General features: G+C 36.7%; 1 protein-coding gene across 4 annotated transcripts in view; it reads left to right on the forward strand.

The window, feature by feature from the left end:
- Positions 1-19,579, forward strand: part of LOC118274904 (homeobox protein dve-1) — a 70,294-nt gene extending 50,715 nt beyond the window's left edge. For 2 of the 4 annotated variants that reach the window (XM_035592673.2, XM_035592682.2), the window contains 5 exons: positions 753-806; positions 12,142-12,330; positions 12,733-12,962; positions 16,659-17,480; positions 17,577-19,579. In XM_035592673.2, coding sequence (XP_035448566.1) covers positions 753-806; positions 12,142-12,330; positions 12,733-12,962; positions 16,659-17,480; positions 17,577-18,248 — 1,967 coding nt within the window. In that variant the 3' untranslated portion in view covers positions 18,249-19,579. The remainder of the gene's footprint in view (positions 1-752; positions 807-12,141; positions 12,331-12,732; positions 12,963-16,658; positions 17,481-17,576) is intronic. The other 2 variants (XM_035592692.2, XM_035592701.2) reach the window with 1 other exon arrangement.
- The last annotated feature ends 467 nt before the right edge of the window (positions 19,580-20,046 follow it).

Raw genomic sequence — 20,046 nt, forward strand, 5'->3', positions numbered from 1 at the left:
TTTCCCATTTTAATGGGGATTATAGTTTCTAGTGCATTTAGTGTACTTCGCGCGGTAAAATTAATTACTAAATCGAGTCTGTCTGCGTGCTTTAATAATACTATTCGTTTGAAAGCCTACCGCGCGTACATTTTCAGTAATCCCACCTTCTGACTGACGCTATAAACTCTAATAACACGGTTCTATTGCTGTTTGTGGAAGTCATTAGACGGTTATGAATAGGGTTAATGGAAATGAATTAAATATTACAATGACGAACATTTATGTTACAAATTTTTAGTTATTTAGTATGTGAGCCATATTTCGTAGCACTTTGCTACGAGGGTCTACGCCGTTTTAGCAATTGTAGTTGATCCATGTGTTGATCCCTGTGGCTTTATTTCTTACTTCTATTTTTATTACTATTCATCTTGGCTGTATAGGTAGACTGTGTGGGTAGCATTGTTACTTATAGATAGTTTCATAAATCTAGTTAGATGATTTCCAATAGGTAGTTTATACCAAACTAGATTCGATTGGTCTAGGCTGATTTTTGATTTTTGGTAGTAAAACATTGAAGCAGTAGAAATAAATGTTTTTTACACCAATGGTATATGCCCAATAATTTATTTTAAAACAAATACATTAGTATAACGATAACCCGTATATTAAGTCCATGTGTTTATTTTTCCTTCTTTCTTTCCATTATGTATTTATTTATTCACCTTTCTTTCTATTATATGTTTATTTATTTCATTTCTCTTTCTTTCTAGATAAAGTGAGGAGACTGGAGAGTGATAAAGGCTACTTTTCAGAAGAGTCCACAGGTAACATGTAGTTCATTAGGTATATTTTGTTATTGCATTGGCAAATATAGCAATTTGCGTCTCAAATCATAATGACCATTGGTGGCAACAACTAAACATTAGTACAATATAGACGATAATGCCGCTAAGTCCTCGTTCACACTGGCTGGTATTATGGTACGACGTTAATTAGTCGCTGGCGGTCGCAGCCTAAACAAGCTTTTAACTTTTCAAATGGTTTCATTAACTGCATTGCGATTATTTGGTCGCATTCCCTCTACTATTGATTTAGAATGGACGCAATAGCGACTTTGCTAATGCGGCTTTAGTTGATCAATTTATTTAAATGAGTTAAAAGCTGTTATTAGTGTTACGCAATGAAATGTTCGTTATTTTGAATGGTGTCTGTCTGTCTGTCTGTGTGTGTGTGTGTTTGTGTTTTGGTTAGGTTTTATTGTATTTGGGTGGATTATGTTTGATAGTTTATTGGTAATATTTTGATATGTGAGGTTTACTTTGGTGCCTTTCGATTCATGGCATTATAGGGTAATGTTTTTAAATAATAGTTAGGTATCATTTTTAATATTAGCTTAGATTTCAGAAATCTGATCATAACGAGCGAGAGGGTTTGGAATCGATTCCTTTATTGAGCATTTTATTTTAATATTAGATTAAGAAAAATGTGGTATAGTACCTATGTAATGTATGTATGGTATGTTATACTTATATGTATACTCATCTCACTGCAGGGTAAAGGCCTATATACATTACTGGCACATAATTATTTTAACTTTTTAATGGTCACCGAAGCTTCTAGATAACGGTGCAATAATCCAATATCCCCACCACAGTTTACACGTGAGTTTGAAACAGGCTCTATTGGGTTGAACCAAACTTTTTGTCCCCCATACAAATTAAATTTCGCTTACAACTTCTGTCTGAGAGCAGTTTAGTTTTAACTGAAAGTTGTTAAGTATTAAATATGTTAATGTATTTGTAGGAACTACAAAAACGTGTATGGTAATTGTGGTCAAAATTATTTATTTCAAAAGACTGGGAAGTTACTTTTGTACGTCAAAGCAAATATTATAATATTAAAAAAATGTCTGTCTGTCGGTTAGTTTTTTAGTGAAGCTATTTGCTCGTTCTAAAGTGTAGATTTCTATGGAGACGAACGAGCACGAACATTGTTCCTATTTACTTTTGTTTTTATGAGATTTTAATGTAAATAAGAAATTAATAAGCAAGTTACTCATCCAACAAAAAAGTATCTAACCACATCCAACACTGGTCGAAAACAAACACAAACGCCAATAAAGAATAACAAAAATAATGAATAATTTTATTATAACTTTCGTGTGACATACTAAATTAATTAAAAAAAAATAATTCAAAATTGGAACCAATTCAAATCACAGCCAGCTTCTAAATACAAACAAAATAATGTACACAGATAATGTATAGATACGCGAGTGTCTTATAGAGGTACCGGGCCTAATCCGCGCCCATCCGCAGAGCCGCAAGACGCTTGTTGCTTGCTCGTGGGGCTTCCTAGCCCGGACAAACTGATACACAGACAGGCTAAATAATATCTACTTATATTTGTTACAAACATACTGGAGTCATTCATCTAGAAGAACATAATATTTCGTGGCCATTTTTCTTCTAAATATATTGTGAGGAAATGTGACTTTTTGACAGATGTTAAAAGAGTATTATAGGAATATGTTTTGATTGTTCAACAATGGGTTTTAAAATAAATTGTGATAATTACCTTATTTTAATTAATATGGTGGGTATGTTAATTCGGAAGATTTTGTTTACACTTTTGTATTGAATAGTGAGTTTAACACTGTTTTTGCGGTTATACTGAGAAGTTAGAATTTTAAAGTCTGACAGGATATTTAACTAAATACAAGTATATGAATTACGAGTGATTTGTGAGATAACCAGTTTTCGTCAATGTGTTAGTTGTTTTTAAAAACAATCTCAGGCATTATATACACCTGTCGCAAACACAGTAAGAATCTGACATTCTCTCTAGCCTCACCTTAGCGGGAGAAGAAATTGGATGATTTCCTCCTCAAAAATTAAAACAAGTAATTATATGCAAGGCATTATTTTCATTGAAGTTTGTCTTTGACCTTATCCTAGGTATTAAATTAAATAATATGTCGCACATACGAATATTTATAAGCATGCAGGAAAAATACAACAACAGGAAACCATAACAATGGATATGCATGTCTTCTACGAAACATTGCGGACAAAATATTTAATATTACATACCTTCATGTTCAGGGCTTGCATTAACATTGAATTTAAAATTTAATTCCACAATGAAGCCTGCGGTGTAGCCCAAATACTGGGATTACATCGAGCACCGTCTATCTGGGAACAGGATTGAAACAAGAAACAATATTCAGTTCTTGAGGTATCCCCGACGGCCAGTTTCCTAAACCGCCGCAGGATTTAGTTAACCGTCGGACGCACATTGCTGCAGATTAATTATTTATGGACGGCCCCCTACTGGCCCGAGGGTAGGTTTAGCCTCCCAGACGCTCTCCGATTCCTCTCTCATGCAAACTATTCGTCTTAACACAAAATTGACGCGCAAACTTAAATATTTACAAATGGTTGTTACGCTTCAAGCATTAAGGTCGCTTTTACTTTGTCTGAATAATTTAAAGGTCCTTTGTCTTCATTGTCCGGCATAAAGATCTAGGGGCTTGCGATGACCACCTTGTCATGGCAAGCTTTGCTGTAAATCTACGTTGCATCTTTGCCGTGGCGTAATCGCTTAAGCCCGGCTGGACTAGTCCCCGCTAAATGAATACCTATAAATTCGTAGACGAGTTCATCGTTTCATAGTGGCTACATTATTATGATACAGTTGATGGAAAATCGATATGCGGAGGGTATGTCTTCCCTAACAATAAGTATCGAGTTATGCGTACACGTCGTTTTAATCCTTAAGGCGTAGCAAAGCACGTAATATGTAGAAACCTTCTTAACCTAACAGGATTATCGTGCGGAGGCAAGCATTTCACGGCCGGATCACGCCTTGCCATCGGCTCGGCTAAGGCACAGATTTTATTACACAAATGAGATTAATACTCAAACGCACATTGTTACGTAAAGCCGTAGACGTTGTTAACTGCTACGTGTTATCGTAACGCGCTTCTACGGAAAATAATCTGTCGGCGCACGCGTAGCGGGGGAAATCTGCGCCACTTTACTGTTTTATAAGGTAAACATTTATCGAAATGTGGAGATTATTTCAAGTAGGTTTTATGAAAATAGAAATGATATGTAGGTACGTTTGTATTATAATGTGAATTTATGTTTGAGTACAGGACAAAACAAAGGCACCTCAAAGTCGAATGCCGGCGCGTCGTCACACACGCGACGTCGCGCGATACGAAAATTTCTCAGTGCTGTGATACTTTCGCGGTGTCAATTAAAACGGTAACAAACGTCGCCCTCAAAAAGGCCATTTGTAACGTAGAGACAATCATAGCTCCCGGCGTAAACTGACAAACGACGCCGCGATAGCGAACGTCTAAACCGAGCTTTTGAACTTCTTTGACGCGCAGTCGATAAGCGCGCCGCAGCGACAGGGCATTGTGTCTGTAGCGATCTTAACAATGGTGTTCGTTTTGCAAGTTTTCACCCAGTCGTAAGTGGGTAAATGTGTTACCGATTGACGAGGGGAGGGACAAAAGCCTGAGAGACACACGACACTCATTCACGCCGCGGCACCGCGTTGCCGCAACAACGGCTTAGATAATGATGACGTTTCCTTCAGCGCCGCCCTTATACGCGATTGAATTAATTACCCTCTAGGGGTGTTCGTTAAATCGTATCGGTCTTATTGAATTCATACGTTTTGTTTGAGAAGTGATGTGCTTGTTACTTCAGATATCTACGTACATACAATATGTTATATAATATGTTCGTACATACATCTAAAGCAGAGAACAATAGCATCATATACTTGACGTTAACAATTCTAAATAACATTACGCACGTACTGTTAAAATCTTTACGAAATATGGAAATGTTTTGATGCTTATATCTACTTAACCTTTTAGGCACGGTTAAGTAGATTTACTTAGAAAAATTACGTGTAATGATAAATTGTAGTGGCTAGGTAACTGTTAATACTGTAAAAAATAAGTCTCGAGAAAAAAAATTATAAAAGTATAGTTAAGTACCCTTAACCGAAAAAAAAATCTATTAAATATCGGCGAAGCTGACCTCTTTGATACTTTAAAAAAGTATCACAGAACATAGTAGGTAAACTATATACCTAATATAAAACTGTTTAAAAATATTATAAACTTTAAATATACAAATCCAATCACTATAATCTCGATAAACGAACTCAAATAAACATACACTCACTCACAACTGAAAATACTCAGTGAATTAATAAAATGGTGTCAAATGTAGGGTCGAGTGCGAGGGGATGAACTGAGGGATGATTTTCTTAATTAAACCGACATGATAGGTGTAACATTTGTACAATACTTTATAATACGAGTAGATAGATTTATGGTATAGACGTACTATTGTTGTATTGTTTATCATTTGATACAGTGTTCATTTACGGGGTTTGTGATTCGATTATTTTGTAGAGAACGAGGAAGAAACTCCATCTTTACTCTTAAAATGTAAAATTATGTTAAAGAAATAACTGACTGCCTCGTTGGTCGAGTGGTCGCAAGTGCGACTGCTGGACAAGGGGTCTCATATATTATATACGTATTATTGGGCTTTTTCGGTTTTTCGAAAATTTCTCGGTGGTAGCACGTAGTCTGAAACTGTGCTCGGTATATGGCAATAGGCTCACCCCCTATTACCATGACTTATTTCACAAATAGTGACCCCCTTCAGTAGACATTGATTAAGGAATATTGCATAGCTAAGAATTATAATATAATCTAACATTTTCTTACTATTATATTAACACCAAGAACACAACCTAAGACACAGTTAACCGGAACTTGTAGTAAAGTTAAATCTGAGTATTAAAGTAGAGTATAATAAAGGTTGTGAGGCTTAGACCTAAGCCCTAGGGCGTCTGAGACTCAGGTCATGTTACCTAGGTAGACAGGACGGTCAGTTGATACCTAGGTACAGCTTAACTTACTTAACAACTGCAAGTACTAGTTTGGATATGCAAGGGTTTGTGTTCCTTTCCCGGTTGTGCTTGATAAGTTTCGTTGTAATTATGTTTTGGTAGTGAAAAGTATATATTAGGAAGTCTAGGGCAGGTATTGTGATGATGATTGTGATGTTAACGCAAAATATGTCAGAAAGTAAATTGCGGACGATGTTCTGTTTATTTAACGAATTCTTTTAAGTAACTATAATACAAAATTTTTGGTTTTTATTAACGACTTAAAAAGGAGGTCCCATCTCGCGTTTGGTTCAACCGATTTTGATGCGGATTTCAGCGTAGTATATTTCAAACGTAGGCGGTTTTTGAAGGCGGTTCCCATATTTTTTTTTATTAATTGGACATTTGTCTTACATACATTTTTAAAGAAATATGTAACCTGTTCACAAAGAGGAAGTCTTTATGTAACTTAAACGTTAGTATGACATTTTAGTTTCGTGAAAGGAAATGAACCTTTTACCAACAACCGGATTGTAACTCATTCAGACGAGACATTTTCCAAATCGATACTAATTAAATAAATCGTTCTAAATACATATAAAAGAGATTTAAAAACTTAGGTTATGTTATTGTTTCTTGTTATTATTTTCCAAATAACAAGCCCGTTCGTGTAGTCTATTAGCAATGGTACTCAAATATATTTAGTTATCTTAAAATTATCGTCCTCTTAACACTAATTCGTTTAAAAATGTACCAAAGTATGAGTCGTGAAATCTTAAGCTTGTTTTTATCTTTGTAGGACAATACATTTCAAGTATAATTCAATAATACTGTTTAAGATTATAAATTAACGTCTAGCTGCTAATTTTTGGTTTGATTTTCCATGTTTTTTTGCTTTTTGGGTTAGTAACAAGATTTCCGATATAACACTTTATTTTACTTAGGACCATAACATTTATGACAGTTTAGTATGAAAAATGATCTGAGATGAGTAACTATGTAACTATGTATTGTGAACCTGATTGAAAAAGAGTAACCTATGGAGTTTCTTGTTCGTTCTTCTCCATAGGAATCTACACCTTGGAACGAGCAAATAGATTCTTTGAGGATTGATCGTAGCAGGCAGATATATTTTTTTTTTTATTATAATATATTTGCTTTGACGTTCAAAAGTGTCATCCCGGTTATTTTAAATAAATAATTTTAGCTTTAACCTTGATTGGAAGTCATTGGGTAGGCCTATGTTCAGTAGACGTCTTGTGGTTAATAAGTATGCTGATTATGACGCACAAACTGTTTGTGTATCTACGATGACGCGTTTTTGGTATGAATTTAGTATTTAAAGTATTTATTTAGATGGGTTTTTATCTCCATCTCAATCTAGGATTAAAAATTAACACCTATCTGTGAATATGACTGTATTTTTCAAGTTCTGTACATAATATTAGACACGTATGTGTACATATGTCCAAGTATTTGCATTGTTTAGATAGGCATTAGACCGTCTGCCGGTGGTCAGGTGAAAGTTTAGGGGCCCATCGTAAGGGGATTAGCAGAGGACTGTCGGTTGTAGGTGTATGGGATATTACTGCTTTCCCATTTAACAGTTAAACTTAATTTTTGAGTTGAAGTTCTATTCAATTTAGACGAACCTTTTTTGGTTAGATGTTAGTAATTGTATCGTGGAGGTTATTTACTGTCATAATGTGAGTGTTTTAGCAAATTAGATTTAGCATTTAAAAAGACAAGAAAAAGTAGTAACTGATCAGTTTTTCCTATCAAATAGTTGTTTTCGTACAACAACAGAAAAGTACAATTAGGATTCCCTACGATATCCAGTTTAAACTAGTTTGTATGCGAATGCTCTACACAATTTTCCCGACGGTATAAAAACTGTATAACTATTCTTTAAGCATGCAACACGTATGTATATCAGCACAAACAACATCGCATCGATGACAATCACCACCACTTCCAATAAAAATGAAAATAAAACAGCATGCAATCTACCATATCACAGTATCAGTGAACATAATTATGATGTTTTACACTGACAATGCGCAGTACTTGATGGCATGACACGGTATTTGCAGGGTTTCATCATCTCACACGCCACGACTTATCCGAACTAAACAGATCATCGCTCACGAATGCATTCGATCAACACGCGAATATGGTAGTTACGTTGCGTTATAATTAGGTGTGTTATTGTGTGTGGTGTCCGTGTTAATAATGAGGCCTTGGTTGGAGTAAATATGTATGGAATATGTGAACTAGAATAATATTTTATTAGTAGGTTCTGTCTATCTATATTTGGATCTAGGTATAGCAAGCATAGCAAGCATATTCTAAAGGTAAAATAATACCGAGAATAAAAAAAGACTTATAGTTTCACCTAAAAGTTTGTCGACAGAAACATTGAAAGCCAATCCTCCCTCCCTCTTAGTATCGATCAACATATGACAGCATTTGCAGTGAATATGACTGAATCTTTGAAAATAGCGTGTGCCAAATATCAAGACTAAAAACTAGTAAAATCGAATGAACAGACAAAGCATATAAAACAAATACACATAAGACATAAGACGCGACATGTTAACGGGAGCAGTCAATTAAGCCTCCAGCCTCCAGAGCAGCGGGGTTTGGATGAGACTTTTAACAAAATACTTATGCTAACTCCCGAGTAAGTACACGTCGCTCACAGTTCATTGTTAATGCTGTCACATGACATAGGAAACTAGAAGTGACTCGTTTAACATTTGAGAAGTAACAAACTATAAACATACAAACAATACATTGATGTTAGTATGTTCTGTATAGTTTTGGGTTAAAATGATAAATTATAAAACCTAACCTAACCTAACTCTTCGACTATATTTATCAACGTCGTATGATGCTTATTACCTAGACAAGACAAAATTTAAAAGAAAAATTTGATTAAGAACATACTTTAGACTTCGGCAGGGCTAAAGTGCCTGCATATTAATTTTTTTTTGTAAATAAAACTGAACAAAAGCTATGAAAAATAAAAGAAAATTCTCAAATAAATCTATAAAGGCAATATTTTCATCAGCAATTTTAAACTATAAGATAAAACTGTATTAAGTCATCAAAGTAAGGCATTGTCTTTATAATTAAAGTGCCCCAATAACCTCGCAGTGTTCATTAATTCAAACTTTATCTTTTAACGTGTTTCTTTTATTACTTTTCTGTGATACTTTATGAATATCTTACGACATTTGACAGACATTTGAATAGGCACTCAAAGGACCTATAAATTACAAAAACATGATAATTATTCATGCAAATTATTATCGGCAAAGAACATGGATTTATTATGGTAGGTTTAACACTATAAAGTGTAAAAATGTCACATTTTTGTCAGACTACGCTCAGCGTATCTTGCAAACTGCGCTCACTCCTTCTAGCGGCTTTATATCAGTGTTTTGAAGTTAAGGGTGCGTGTATTTCGTAAAGGCGGTGAATTTGATTCAGAACATATCTGTTTAAGCCCCTACATCCATTCAGACAGGTGCGAACAGTTAGACGTTAGTGACGTCACGCACCATTACACGGATTTTCCAAATGGCATTTGCTAAAAGATTATTTCATTTTGGAGTAGGTATACTTTTTTTGGGATTCTGCTAAGAAAATACTTTCTAAATATGTGACAGATTTACTTACTTTAAAATAGTGCTTATTTTTACCAGAAGTATAAGTCAGAGCTTTCTTCCTAGATCTTACCTAATCCTAAAGTCTATTACTTTGTGGTTAAAGGTATAATTAAAAAAATAATAAGACAACTTTTCATGAATATGATTCCGACATACCTTTTCGTTTCATCTACATTCATTAAAATCTACATACGTATTCGTAATACTACTATATTTTTATTGAACTTTTAAAACGCCAATCCCAAAATAAAGAAATTACAACACCCTTGCATTATTAGAGAAAAAAAAGCAAAACAAACTACGATCCACTCCAAGTCATTGTCCTCTAAATAATACGAGTACGAGCGCAGTATTATTAAGGCTAGGACTACACTAGAACATGGGCTAATTCCTCTTAGTACGAAGTTTTAATTCACTACTTACAAAAGCCGACATCTAGTGCTTGTGTTCGGAACTCTTTTCAAGTGGTCTCCATTCGGCTTAGCTTTGAACCAAGTCGTGTACAACAAGGCTTAATTGTAGAATATACTAATACTATCCTTATTGTACTTATAATAAAGGTTATAATGGTAGGATAAATCTGTTTATTGCCAAATAATTTACAAAATCCATTTTTGTTCTTGATAGGATTGAAAAAAGCTTTATTATCATTACTATTATACAATTAAGATAATATCAAGTAATTTTCCAACAAGTCTTCAGCATTCACATTTTTGCATAGGTAATTATTTAGTTAAGTATAACAGTCGCCTAGATGTGAGAGGTTACATTCGTTTGTCTCTCTATATACTATTTATTATCCTACCAAACAAACAAACTACCTCAAAATATCCTGCATTATCCTGTCCTCAAAATATACTCATAAACAAACATCTAAAGTTACCCAAAATATGTTCCCACCTATCGCATTTAATTAATATTCAATTCCACGTGTATAGTTTCATAAAGCAAGGGTTTAAACTGACCAGAGGACCGTCTCGGGCGGCGGGCGGGCCGCAACTAAACCTCACCTAATCCAAGCTTGGTATTAAATCGCTGCCTAGGTGCTAACCTGTAACTACCTTCCAAAATTTTAGGGTTGGCTACCTGTAGTTTAATATAATTTGTCATATTTTTTAGGTTAGTTTAGATAAAAAAGTAGTAGGCTTGTCATCAATGTTCAATCATGAACATTAATATATATTACATAAACCAATACACATAATTTCAAATCAGTGGTTATATTGATTTATAGTAAACAAACGTAGTATGTAATACTTAACCTTTTTAAAGTCCAGACATAGAAAGTAATTCCGCTTCTCATTAAACAGTACTTAATAAACAAATCAAACAAACTTAATCTGTTAAGGTGAACATCGCCCAAAGAAGTTTTAAGCGAAAACAATCCAAAGTTAGTTTTAGTTGTGGCGATTACTAAAACTGAAACACCTATTCAGAAGTACATAACCCGAAGACTAACACAGCTTAACGCACCTCCACCCTGTTATTAAAAGATTATTGCGGCGAGAAATTTATAATTTCATAATAACTATACCCACTATGTTTGGCGAACAAAATCCCGGAATAGTATTATGTAAATTCAATAACTGCGCGCTCAAAGACGTCTATTGTTTTCAACTGATACACTAAATCAGTATTCAACGTAATAATATTGAATGTGGGGATGTTTTGGGATTGTTTACCTGTAGTAAGCACCTGAATGAGTAAACAGATCAGTACATGGGGTGTAAACATAAAAATCTTTACTAAATATTTCCTCATAAAAGAAAACTGCGACAGATTTCCATTAAAGCGCGCCAGGCTATTAAACGGCTATAAAAAAGCGCATCGAAGCAGCAAAAACTATTTAATATCGCAACAAAGCAACGCTACAAAGCGTTGGGCGCCCGTCGGCCGTTCCTTCAACAAGGATTAATTATTATTTTAACATTTCAGTAGGTTTTTTGCCGCGTCCGCGAGCAAGTCAAAAGCATTGCTTTCTCGCTTGAAAAGTTGCTAAATAATTAAGACGCCTTCTTAGCGACAGCGTTTCGACGTCCAAGATACTAAGTAGGTGATTTTTCAGAGGAACACCGTCTTGCAAAAGATTTTTCCATTAAGTACTTTTTTGCAGTGGTCCTCTAGGCGCGCAGTCGTAGTTAGACTTTTAATTTTATTTCTTCTCTTACTAAGTTTCTACTAATTACTAATGAATTATTAACTAACAATTAATTTGCCAGTTTTTAAAGAAACAGTCGAACATAAAATATAATGTGACTTTCATCAGAATGGAATGCAAAGATTAGGTTAGTTTTAAGTTAAAACCGATAAGATATGTACAGATTAATATGTCAAACTAGCACGTACCGACTAACATACATTAAAAACCTCAAGTAATTACATTAATGATGATTCAGCTTTACGTGCTATACAGTACCTAGTAGTCTTTCGAATCCATTCATCACAATGCTTCTGATCGTGAACTAATAGAAATGTGTATAAGTAAATAATGACTAAGTAATTACCACATATATGTACGAACAAAATAATTTATAATATTTGTTTCTTTTTGTCCTAGTTAAAACGGTGCCGGTCCACTGCGTGGTGGAAGTAGTATCCTCGCTGGAAGAAGGTGCTTGGAGACGCCGGGCTGTGGTGGAGACTGACAGTTACGTCATCATTCCTGTACCAACCCCCTTTCATGAGCTGGTGCCCACCGCACTGATGCGTTTGGGATACTCTCATGAATTGGCTGCTTCTGCCAAAGGTCAGTTTAGTTTTCATACTTACCTATCTTTAGTGAAATATTACCAAAAAACTTCATTGATATTATCAACAGCCCGTAACTACATTGGTGGACGTTAGGCACTTTTGACGTTTCAAAAGTGCCCAATTTAGTATTAATTTAAATAAATGCTTTGACTTAGACTATCGGACTTCTCTACAAAAGAGTTGCCGGAGAGCAAGCAGGTTGGGGATCGCTGTTTAAAAGAATTAGATTTATCAGAGAACGTTACTGCCCGGTCTCTGTTAATTATGCAGTCTTTTAATCGACTCTTACAAAACCCGCGGAAACAGAGACTAATTTTATAAGTACTACTATTCTGGCACCACACTGCTGATACATATTAAACAAATAATTAATAAAACCTTTTTTTATTGTCAACAGGATCAGTAGTCATAAACAACTGGAAGCCATTGCCTTTCGAGAGGATTTCTGATGTTCCTACGGCCACGGTCGGCGAGGTCCTCGGCGAGTTGTCCACAGTCGCGACTCTTCGGATCCAGCTCCTCAGACCAAGGCCCACTCCTCTACAGGACATTAAAGACAAACTTCTTAGACTTCTGCTGGTACAGAGTAGACCGTTGCTCATGTCTACTGGATGTCCTTTGGACGAGGTAAGCAAAGTTATATGATTATATTCGTATGTAGATATTAATCGAGTATGTAATGTCAGTCTAACCAGCTATTGAAGAAAGAGAGTAAATTGTTATCACAAAATCAAATTAAAAAGGAGGACAAAACCTTTTTCTTGGCATGATCTCATCATATAAATCCAAGAAAATTCTGTAATATTCAACACAGACATATCAGTCTTATTTTATACAACTGTTTAAGAACAACCCTATTAAAAAAAGATTAAAAACCACCACAAATAAATATAACATTCATCATAATCTATCTAACACAACGTACAAAACGGCAAAGCTTATGAAAACATCTGTCAAATCAAATTACATCAAGCGGTTCGGGCGTTAAAATCATCCCGATGGTTGACAATGTCCGTACGGTACACCGAGCTAAACCAACATCCACAATACAACTCCATGTTCCCGGTTTACCCCGTGAACAATAACCCTCAAACTAAACCTTTACCCCTTCAGGGGTTACTCGTTACCCCCTATTAACGTGGAAATTCATTGTTTTCTATATTTTAAGCCCGCTTTGCAAGCCACGCTTTGAATTGAAAACATTTATCCCAGTACGTAAAGGTATTGTTTGTTTTAACGATTTAATTAAAGATTGAGTGCTTAAGATCCGTGATTGGGTTATTGTGGCCAGTTTTGTTACGTTATTGGCTGGTTTTAATCGAATTTTGAATGGATTTGTTTAGAGTTCCATTTTGTTGTATTGTCTTTAGATTTTTTTTTTAGTAAATGACAACATTACAAAGTAAGTTGGTAAAGTGCATCATAATATTGTACTTACATAAAGAGCAATATTAAGAAACCTTCTTCCAAAAAACATAACATTAATGATAACGGAAACTCTATCAAGTAGCCAAGTTCGCCAAATAGCTTTCATTTGCCAAAATAAAACACATAACATCCTATTATTGTACCCCAAGCGTGAGATATTACAAACAGTTTTAGAAAGACATATTTTAGCAATCGAATATATTTTTATACCTATACTATTCTATGCTTTATACCTATACCAAACTCCATCAAAGTCAATACATTAGTTTTCATACAATCGAGTGATGAACATACCAACACATCTATATGTTCGCATAATACAGATTGTACAGATTCAACCAAAAATACAGTTCGATATTATCGACGTAAATTAACGATGTCTCAAGATGAAAGACGAAAAGACAGATTATCGAAAACTCCTCGCTAAGTAGCGTTCTATAATTTTGGTCTTTATAATTGCGAGGTAACTGCTAAGACCCTCCTAATAGGGATCATCGTTGGGGGAAGAATTAAGGCAACATTTGTTTTCTTGTTCGCGAGTCTTCACAATGAGTTTGTACATTTCCATCATGTCACACTTTGAGTGATTATTGTGTTAATTTCGTAATTATCTTGTTGTTCCTGTTTGTTATATTGTTAGGTGACTATTTGTTTCTGGTTTGGTATCAATGTAGTTTTGATTTGGTTCAAAATATATTTTGAATTAACTTATCTAGACAATTGCATTGAGCAATTAAAAAAAAAGTTTAATGTCTTCTTCAATTTTGTTTTAATAGAATATAATAAATCGTATAAAAACATTTATAAACATTTTTATAAAAAGGTTAGTTGTATAAGTGTTAAAAGACCTCAATATAAAGTAATATTTAAAACGAGTTCATCGCCTCAGTAAGGTTGTAAAGAGATTTAAAGCTCTTTGCTCGCGATAGAGAACAATTTGTCGACGTGATGAGCACCTGTCTCATACGCGAGATCTCCATACATAATAAATTTAATTGAATCTCCGTCTCATCCGCGCCTCGCGAGGCCTTATTATATTTTCTAAATATCCACCTTGTTGCGAACGGGTTAGGGCGGCGGGCGGGGGTTGCCCTCATCTTGCCAACTTGAGCCACACCGAAAGAGGGTTAAAAGGAGTTTTAGATGTACGAACGCTTTTGATCTTATTAATACCATAAAATAATGCTTTATAATCTTATTAAACGCGAGGTTAGCGCTCTATGCGCGCCCTCGCTAACCATAACCGGCTCAGGGATCTATATTTCAATTTGGAGTTCGCAGTGACATCGTGTAGCGGTTGCCACAATTTGTTGCTACACTTTTAGCTCCGAATATTGTCTTACAGATCTTGAATAGAGATACAATGCTCGATAGACAGCTAGAAACAAATTGAAGTTTGTAAAGTCGAGACAAAGTTAGCGCAAATGAAGCAAAGGAACTCCCGACCGGCAAACGGCAAGATAATCAAACACCTTCAAGTTGTTAGCTAAACGCCAGATGAACTCGGCTCTATGATATTATGGTAATTTATCTCACGCCAATTTGCGCCACTTCGATTTTAACTCGGAGCAAACTTTTAGACGCTCGCGGAATATTTTATCGAAGGGGATCCCCGAGTACCACCTCGATGCAGGATCAATTTTAAACCATAAATCTTCTTTAAGACTACTTTCTTACTTAATTTCGAAATCTCTTTGAAATTTCAAGGTTCTTTGTAACGGGTTACAATTTAATCACTCCTTGAGGCGTGCGTAAGTAGCGTATGTACACACAACGAAAATAATATAAGATAACACTAAGCCTATTGTGTTCAAAGTTGTCCTTTTAACTACGAGTATATCAAGAAATGTTCGCAATCACACACCGAATTACGTACTTAGGCGGATTACACGTGACGCGAGTTATCACGCGCAGGCGCCAGCTCTTGTAAATCTTCCACGAAGCTGAAACAGACAATATCTGAAAGCAAATATGGCCTCACTATTTAAAAATATAAAACAAAGAAGCGGATTAACGTATCACTCGAGCACAGCGCTAATACCTCTGACATGATTTATAGGCACAATCTCGATGTGTAATACTTACAGTTAATTTAACGTCTGATTTAGCAACACGCCGGAGCAGGCGGCCGGCCCGGTGTGGCCTGACAACTCGGGTGACGACGTAATCACTGGCATTGTTCTATGTAATCTAGCGATACGAGCAGATCTCACTTGCATAACTGTCAAGCTGGGTAAACTGCGCGACGCAGCTATAATCTGACAAGTTCTTTATGATTGACTACTTGCTGCGCGATTAATACCTCTCTAAACATGTACTCCTCTTATCACACTGAACAAATAGTTGTGAAATTTAAACATCGCTTTGGAATCATTCCAGTCACACGGTTGATTGGATGCTCAAACAGCGGCATAGGATCGGCTTGAAACATTCGGGTGGTTTGTTTAGCGGAGCCGGTGGTAACGATGCAGCGGAGCACTTAGTCCGGGCCGTGTGCCGGCGTCTAGTTGAGGGCGTAGTGGGTGGATGCTAATTGTTGAGACGCCCTTCCCGCTCATTGTTTTAGAGCAGACCATGATTGAAGTTTCGTCGGCGCGCGAGAGTGATGCGCACTAACCACCGAGTAAACACCTCGAGCGCCGAGCGCGTTAGAAGCCAGCCGACCGCTCGCGCATGACACATGCATTAACAGCCGACCTAATATTTTCATAATCTAATGGCGATGTTCTGTGAAACAATGCTTTGTGTTTATTCAAACAATTATCTCTGTATCTGTTGCTGGTTAGACTGACCTCTTTAAAATCTTCTAAAATTGTTTGCGGTATCTTGTTGTTTTGTTTAGTCTTCTCGTTATGTCTGGTGACCATTGTATTAAAGTGTTTCCTCTTGTTACAGATAACTTTAGCTCAGATTTGTCGTGGTCAGGAACGTGCACCCGGGCCACACAATCTATATGAGCCATCTGAAGAAATGAGACGTAAATTTGAATCTTGGTGGAGCGCGCAGGTATCGCCTAGACCACCACCGTTCAGTCCCCGTCGATATCCATCACCTGGCCCCAAAACTCGTTCGCCTACTCTGAACACGATTCCAGACCACTTGCATCCAGCCTTACAGACTGTACAGAGTCAATATCCGACACAAAAGACTAGAATGAGGACAAGTTTTGACCCTGAGTTAGAGCTGCCTAAATTACAGCGTTGGTTTTCTGAGAATCAACATCCGAGTAGACAGCAAATACAACAGTATGTCCGAGAGCTAAACAACTTGGAATCGAGGCGAGGACGTAAGCCCCTTGATGTCAACAACGTTGTTTACTGGTTTAAGAACGCGCGTGCTGCGCAGAAACGCGCTGAGCTTCGAAATATCGGTGGGTTGGGCTGTCATCTAGGAGTGAACGGTTTCAATAGCAGAAGTCACAGCCCGACTAATGGCTCACTGATGGCTGGGAGCGATAACTATGGATCTCAAGACCACAATTCAATGAAGAGCCCCTTATTATCCGGGAGCCCTGGTCGATACCCGATGTCCGTTATGTCTGAAGATAATTTATCCAATGGGGGCTCCGATATGGAAGATGATGGTGCTGATTTAAATCCTGATGACAGGCCGGAGAGCCCAGACGCGCCTCTCTCTTTGATTACAACTAAGAAAAATAATGATCATGAGACAGATGATAGACCCGAGGAGTCACCAAAGCCACCAGACATAATCAAGGTAAGCCATTACTTTCATCATCAACACCCTCTATCGTTTAAGGGAAAGCAAAACCGATCAATGTGAATAGACGCCTAATATTTTTTAATATTGCAGGTGCATGACATTAAACAAGAGCCGAGAGATTTGAGCAAGCCTGACAATGCCGTCTCTCCCCAACGTTCTCCTGCTAAGAATAGCGACAGCTCGCATAACAACAATAGCAGCAACAATAACAACAATGAGGATGAGAACGGCGTTGGCGAAGACCATGAAGGCTCTGATGAAGATGTCATCCAGGAGCGACATTACAGACCATCTTCTCCGCATCTTGACCGTCTGCCATTCCCCATGGTGCCAAACCACCCAATGTTCGGCCACGGCATCATGTACATGAGTCAGTACATGAGTGGCTTTCCTGGTGTCGGTGCAGTTCCCGGAGAAGGTGCCAGTGGCCTCAATCTGGCACTCGCAGGAGCTTCGGACGAGCGTCGCAAACGTAACCGAACATTTATCGACCCCGTATCTGAGGTCCCAGTCCTAGAGCAATGGTTCTCAATGAACACCCATCCTTCGCACAACCTGATACTTAAATACACTGAGGAGTTGAATAGAATGCCGTACAGGCAGAAGTTTCCTCGGCTGGAGTCAAAGAATGTGCAATTTTGGTTCAAGAACCGACGAGCGAAGTGCAAGCGACTGAAGATGTCGTTGTACGAGCCGTCGTCTCCCGGCCACTACTCCCATCCCGGACACCCGCACGCTCTGGCCGAACGGAAGCTGGTGTGAGCTGATCTGATCAAGCTCAACGTTAGTAAATTGTGAGAGATCTTAGTGTTTGTGTCGTCGCAGCATACACGAAAGACTGATATCGAATCGTTTAATGGTGTGCAGTGCCATGTTAGTATTAAGGTGACAGCGCGTCATCCTTACTTTAAACTGTTCGTATTATTCAGAGGACTTTACTAGTAACTGTGTAGATTATAAAACAATCATAGTTTCGCTTAAGGTAGACTAGACATATTTCAATGCGATATCGTTATAAGTTTAGAGTAGAATCAAGTTATCTGATAGATCGATCACATCGTACTGTTTATTGTGTACAGTTCGTAGTTACATAAATATATTATGTATTTAACTATCAAAGGACACGGCACACTTTGTGAAGGAATCTCAATATTTCTATTATGTAGTATGTACATAAGAAACTCAAAACTCGGTTTTATTTATTAAAATATTTTACAGTAGTTGTATAAATCTGTTGTTAGAATGTAATTAATTGATATTCTCATTAAAAGTTCCACTTAAATTATAATAGCGAGGTCGGAATATAGAATGGTATTCAATGTTATTCTAATTATGTACATTATTTGTATAATTAGTATTGAGTCATAGGCATAATGATATTATATTGCACATAGTATATACTGGTATCGATATTTCTGAAATGTTATTATCGGCCGGTGTTCAGCGGCCGAATGGTTACGCACATTCCGTATTATGTATCTTTTGTTATAAAATAAATGTTATAATGTTTCCTCAATCCAAAGATCGGTTAGTGTAGTAGTGGTCACGTAATTATCTGATAATGAATTAGTCTCCCGTGCTGCTGGGCGGAGCGGGAAGCCCGAATGGAAACTGATGCCACCATATTAAACCGAATCATGCTGATTACACTACATCGACTATTAAGTACTTGGCGGACGGTAATGTCCGGGTTCATTTGTGCTTTGTATTTAATAGCTGGTAACACCGTGGTGCCCAGTAAATCGGTTCACACCAAACAGTTCGTATATTACAGTATTCACGCATTTATCGATTGAGGCTGTTTCACACATTCTTGTTTTATAGTTTTAGAATCGTCATAGTTGTAATGCGGCAGTTTATTTTGTTGTTCCCCTGTTATGCTTGTTTTCGTGAAGCTGTGATGATATTTCCAAATATTGTAAATATTTTATTAATGTTAAACATAAGTTTTATTGTAAAACTACGTCACTAGGCTCACACGAACAATTAAAGCATTACCACTTAGGTAACGAAGATATTGGCTAAATGTTTATTCGATTCAATTATTATATACCTAAATGAAAATTAAATTGAATATAATACTATGAAATCAACTTGTCTTTTATTTACCTCTCATTTCAAAAACTACAAAAACTTTTTTTTTTTATGGAATAAGCCGCTAACGGGCAGACGGATCACCTGATGGTAAGCAATCGCCGCCGCCCATAGACACCCGACACACCAGAGGTGTTACAAGTGCGTTACCTGCCAAAGGTTTGTTGGGAAATCGGGGATTGATAAGATTGGGAAGGGGGGTAATTGGGCCTCCGGTAACCTCACTCACACAACGAAACACAACGCAAGCGTTGTTTCTCATCGGTTTTCTGTGAGACTGTGGTATCACTCCGGTCTAGCCGGCCCATACGTGCCAAAGCATGGCTCTCCCACACTTAAACTAAACTTATCTATTTCTAATCACATAACATACAAAAATGTCATGTACAAAAATGACCACAAGAATCGCTTATATTATTATTCGCATGCATTTTCTTAAACAACTGTTGACCAGACTTCATTATGA

Source organism: Spodoptera frugiperda, chromosome 15 (genome assembly GCF_023101765.2).
Source record: "Spodoptera frugiperda isolate SF20-4 chromosome 15, AGI-APGP_CSIRO_Sfru_2.0, whole genome shotgun sequence".
Taxonomy (NCBI): domain Eukaryota; kingdom Metazoa; phylum Arthropoda; class Insecta; order Lepidoptera; family Noctuidae; genus Spodoptera; species Spodoptera frugiperda.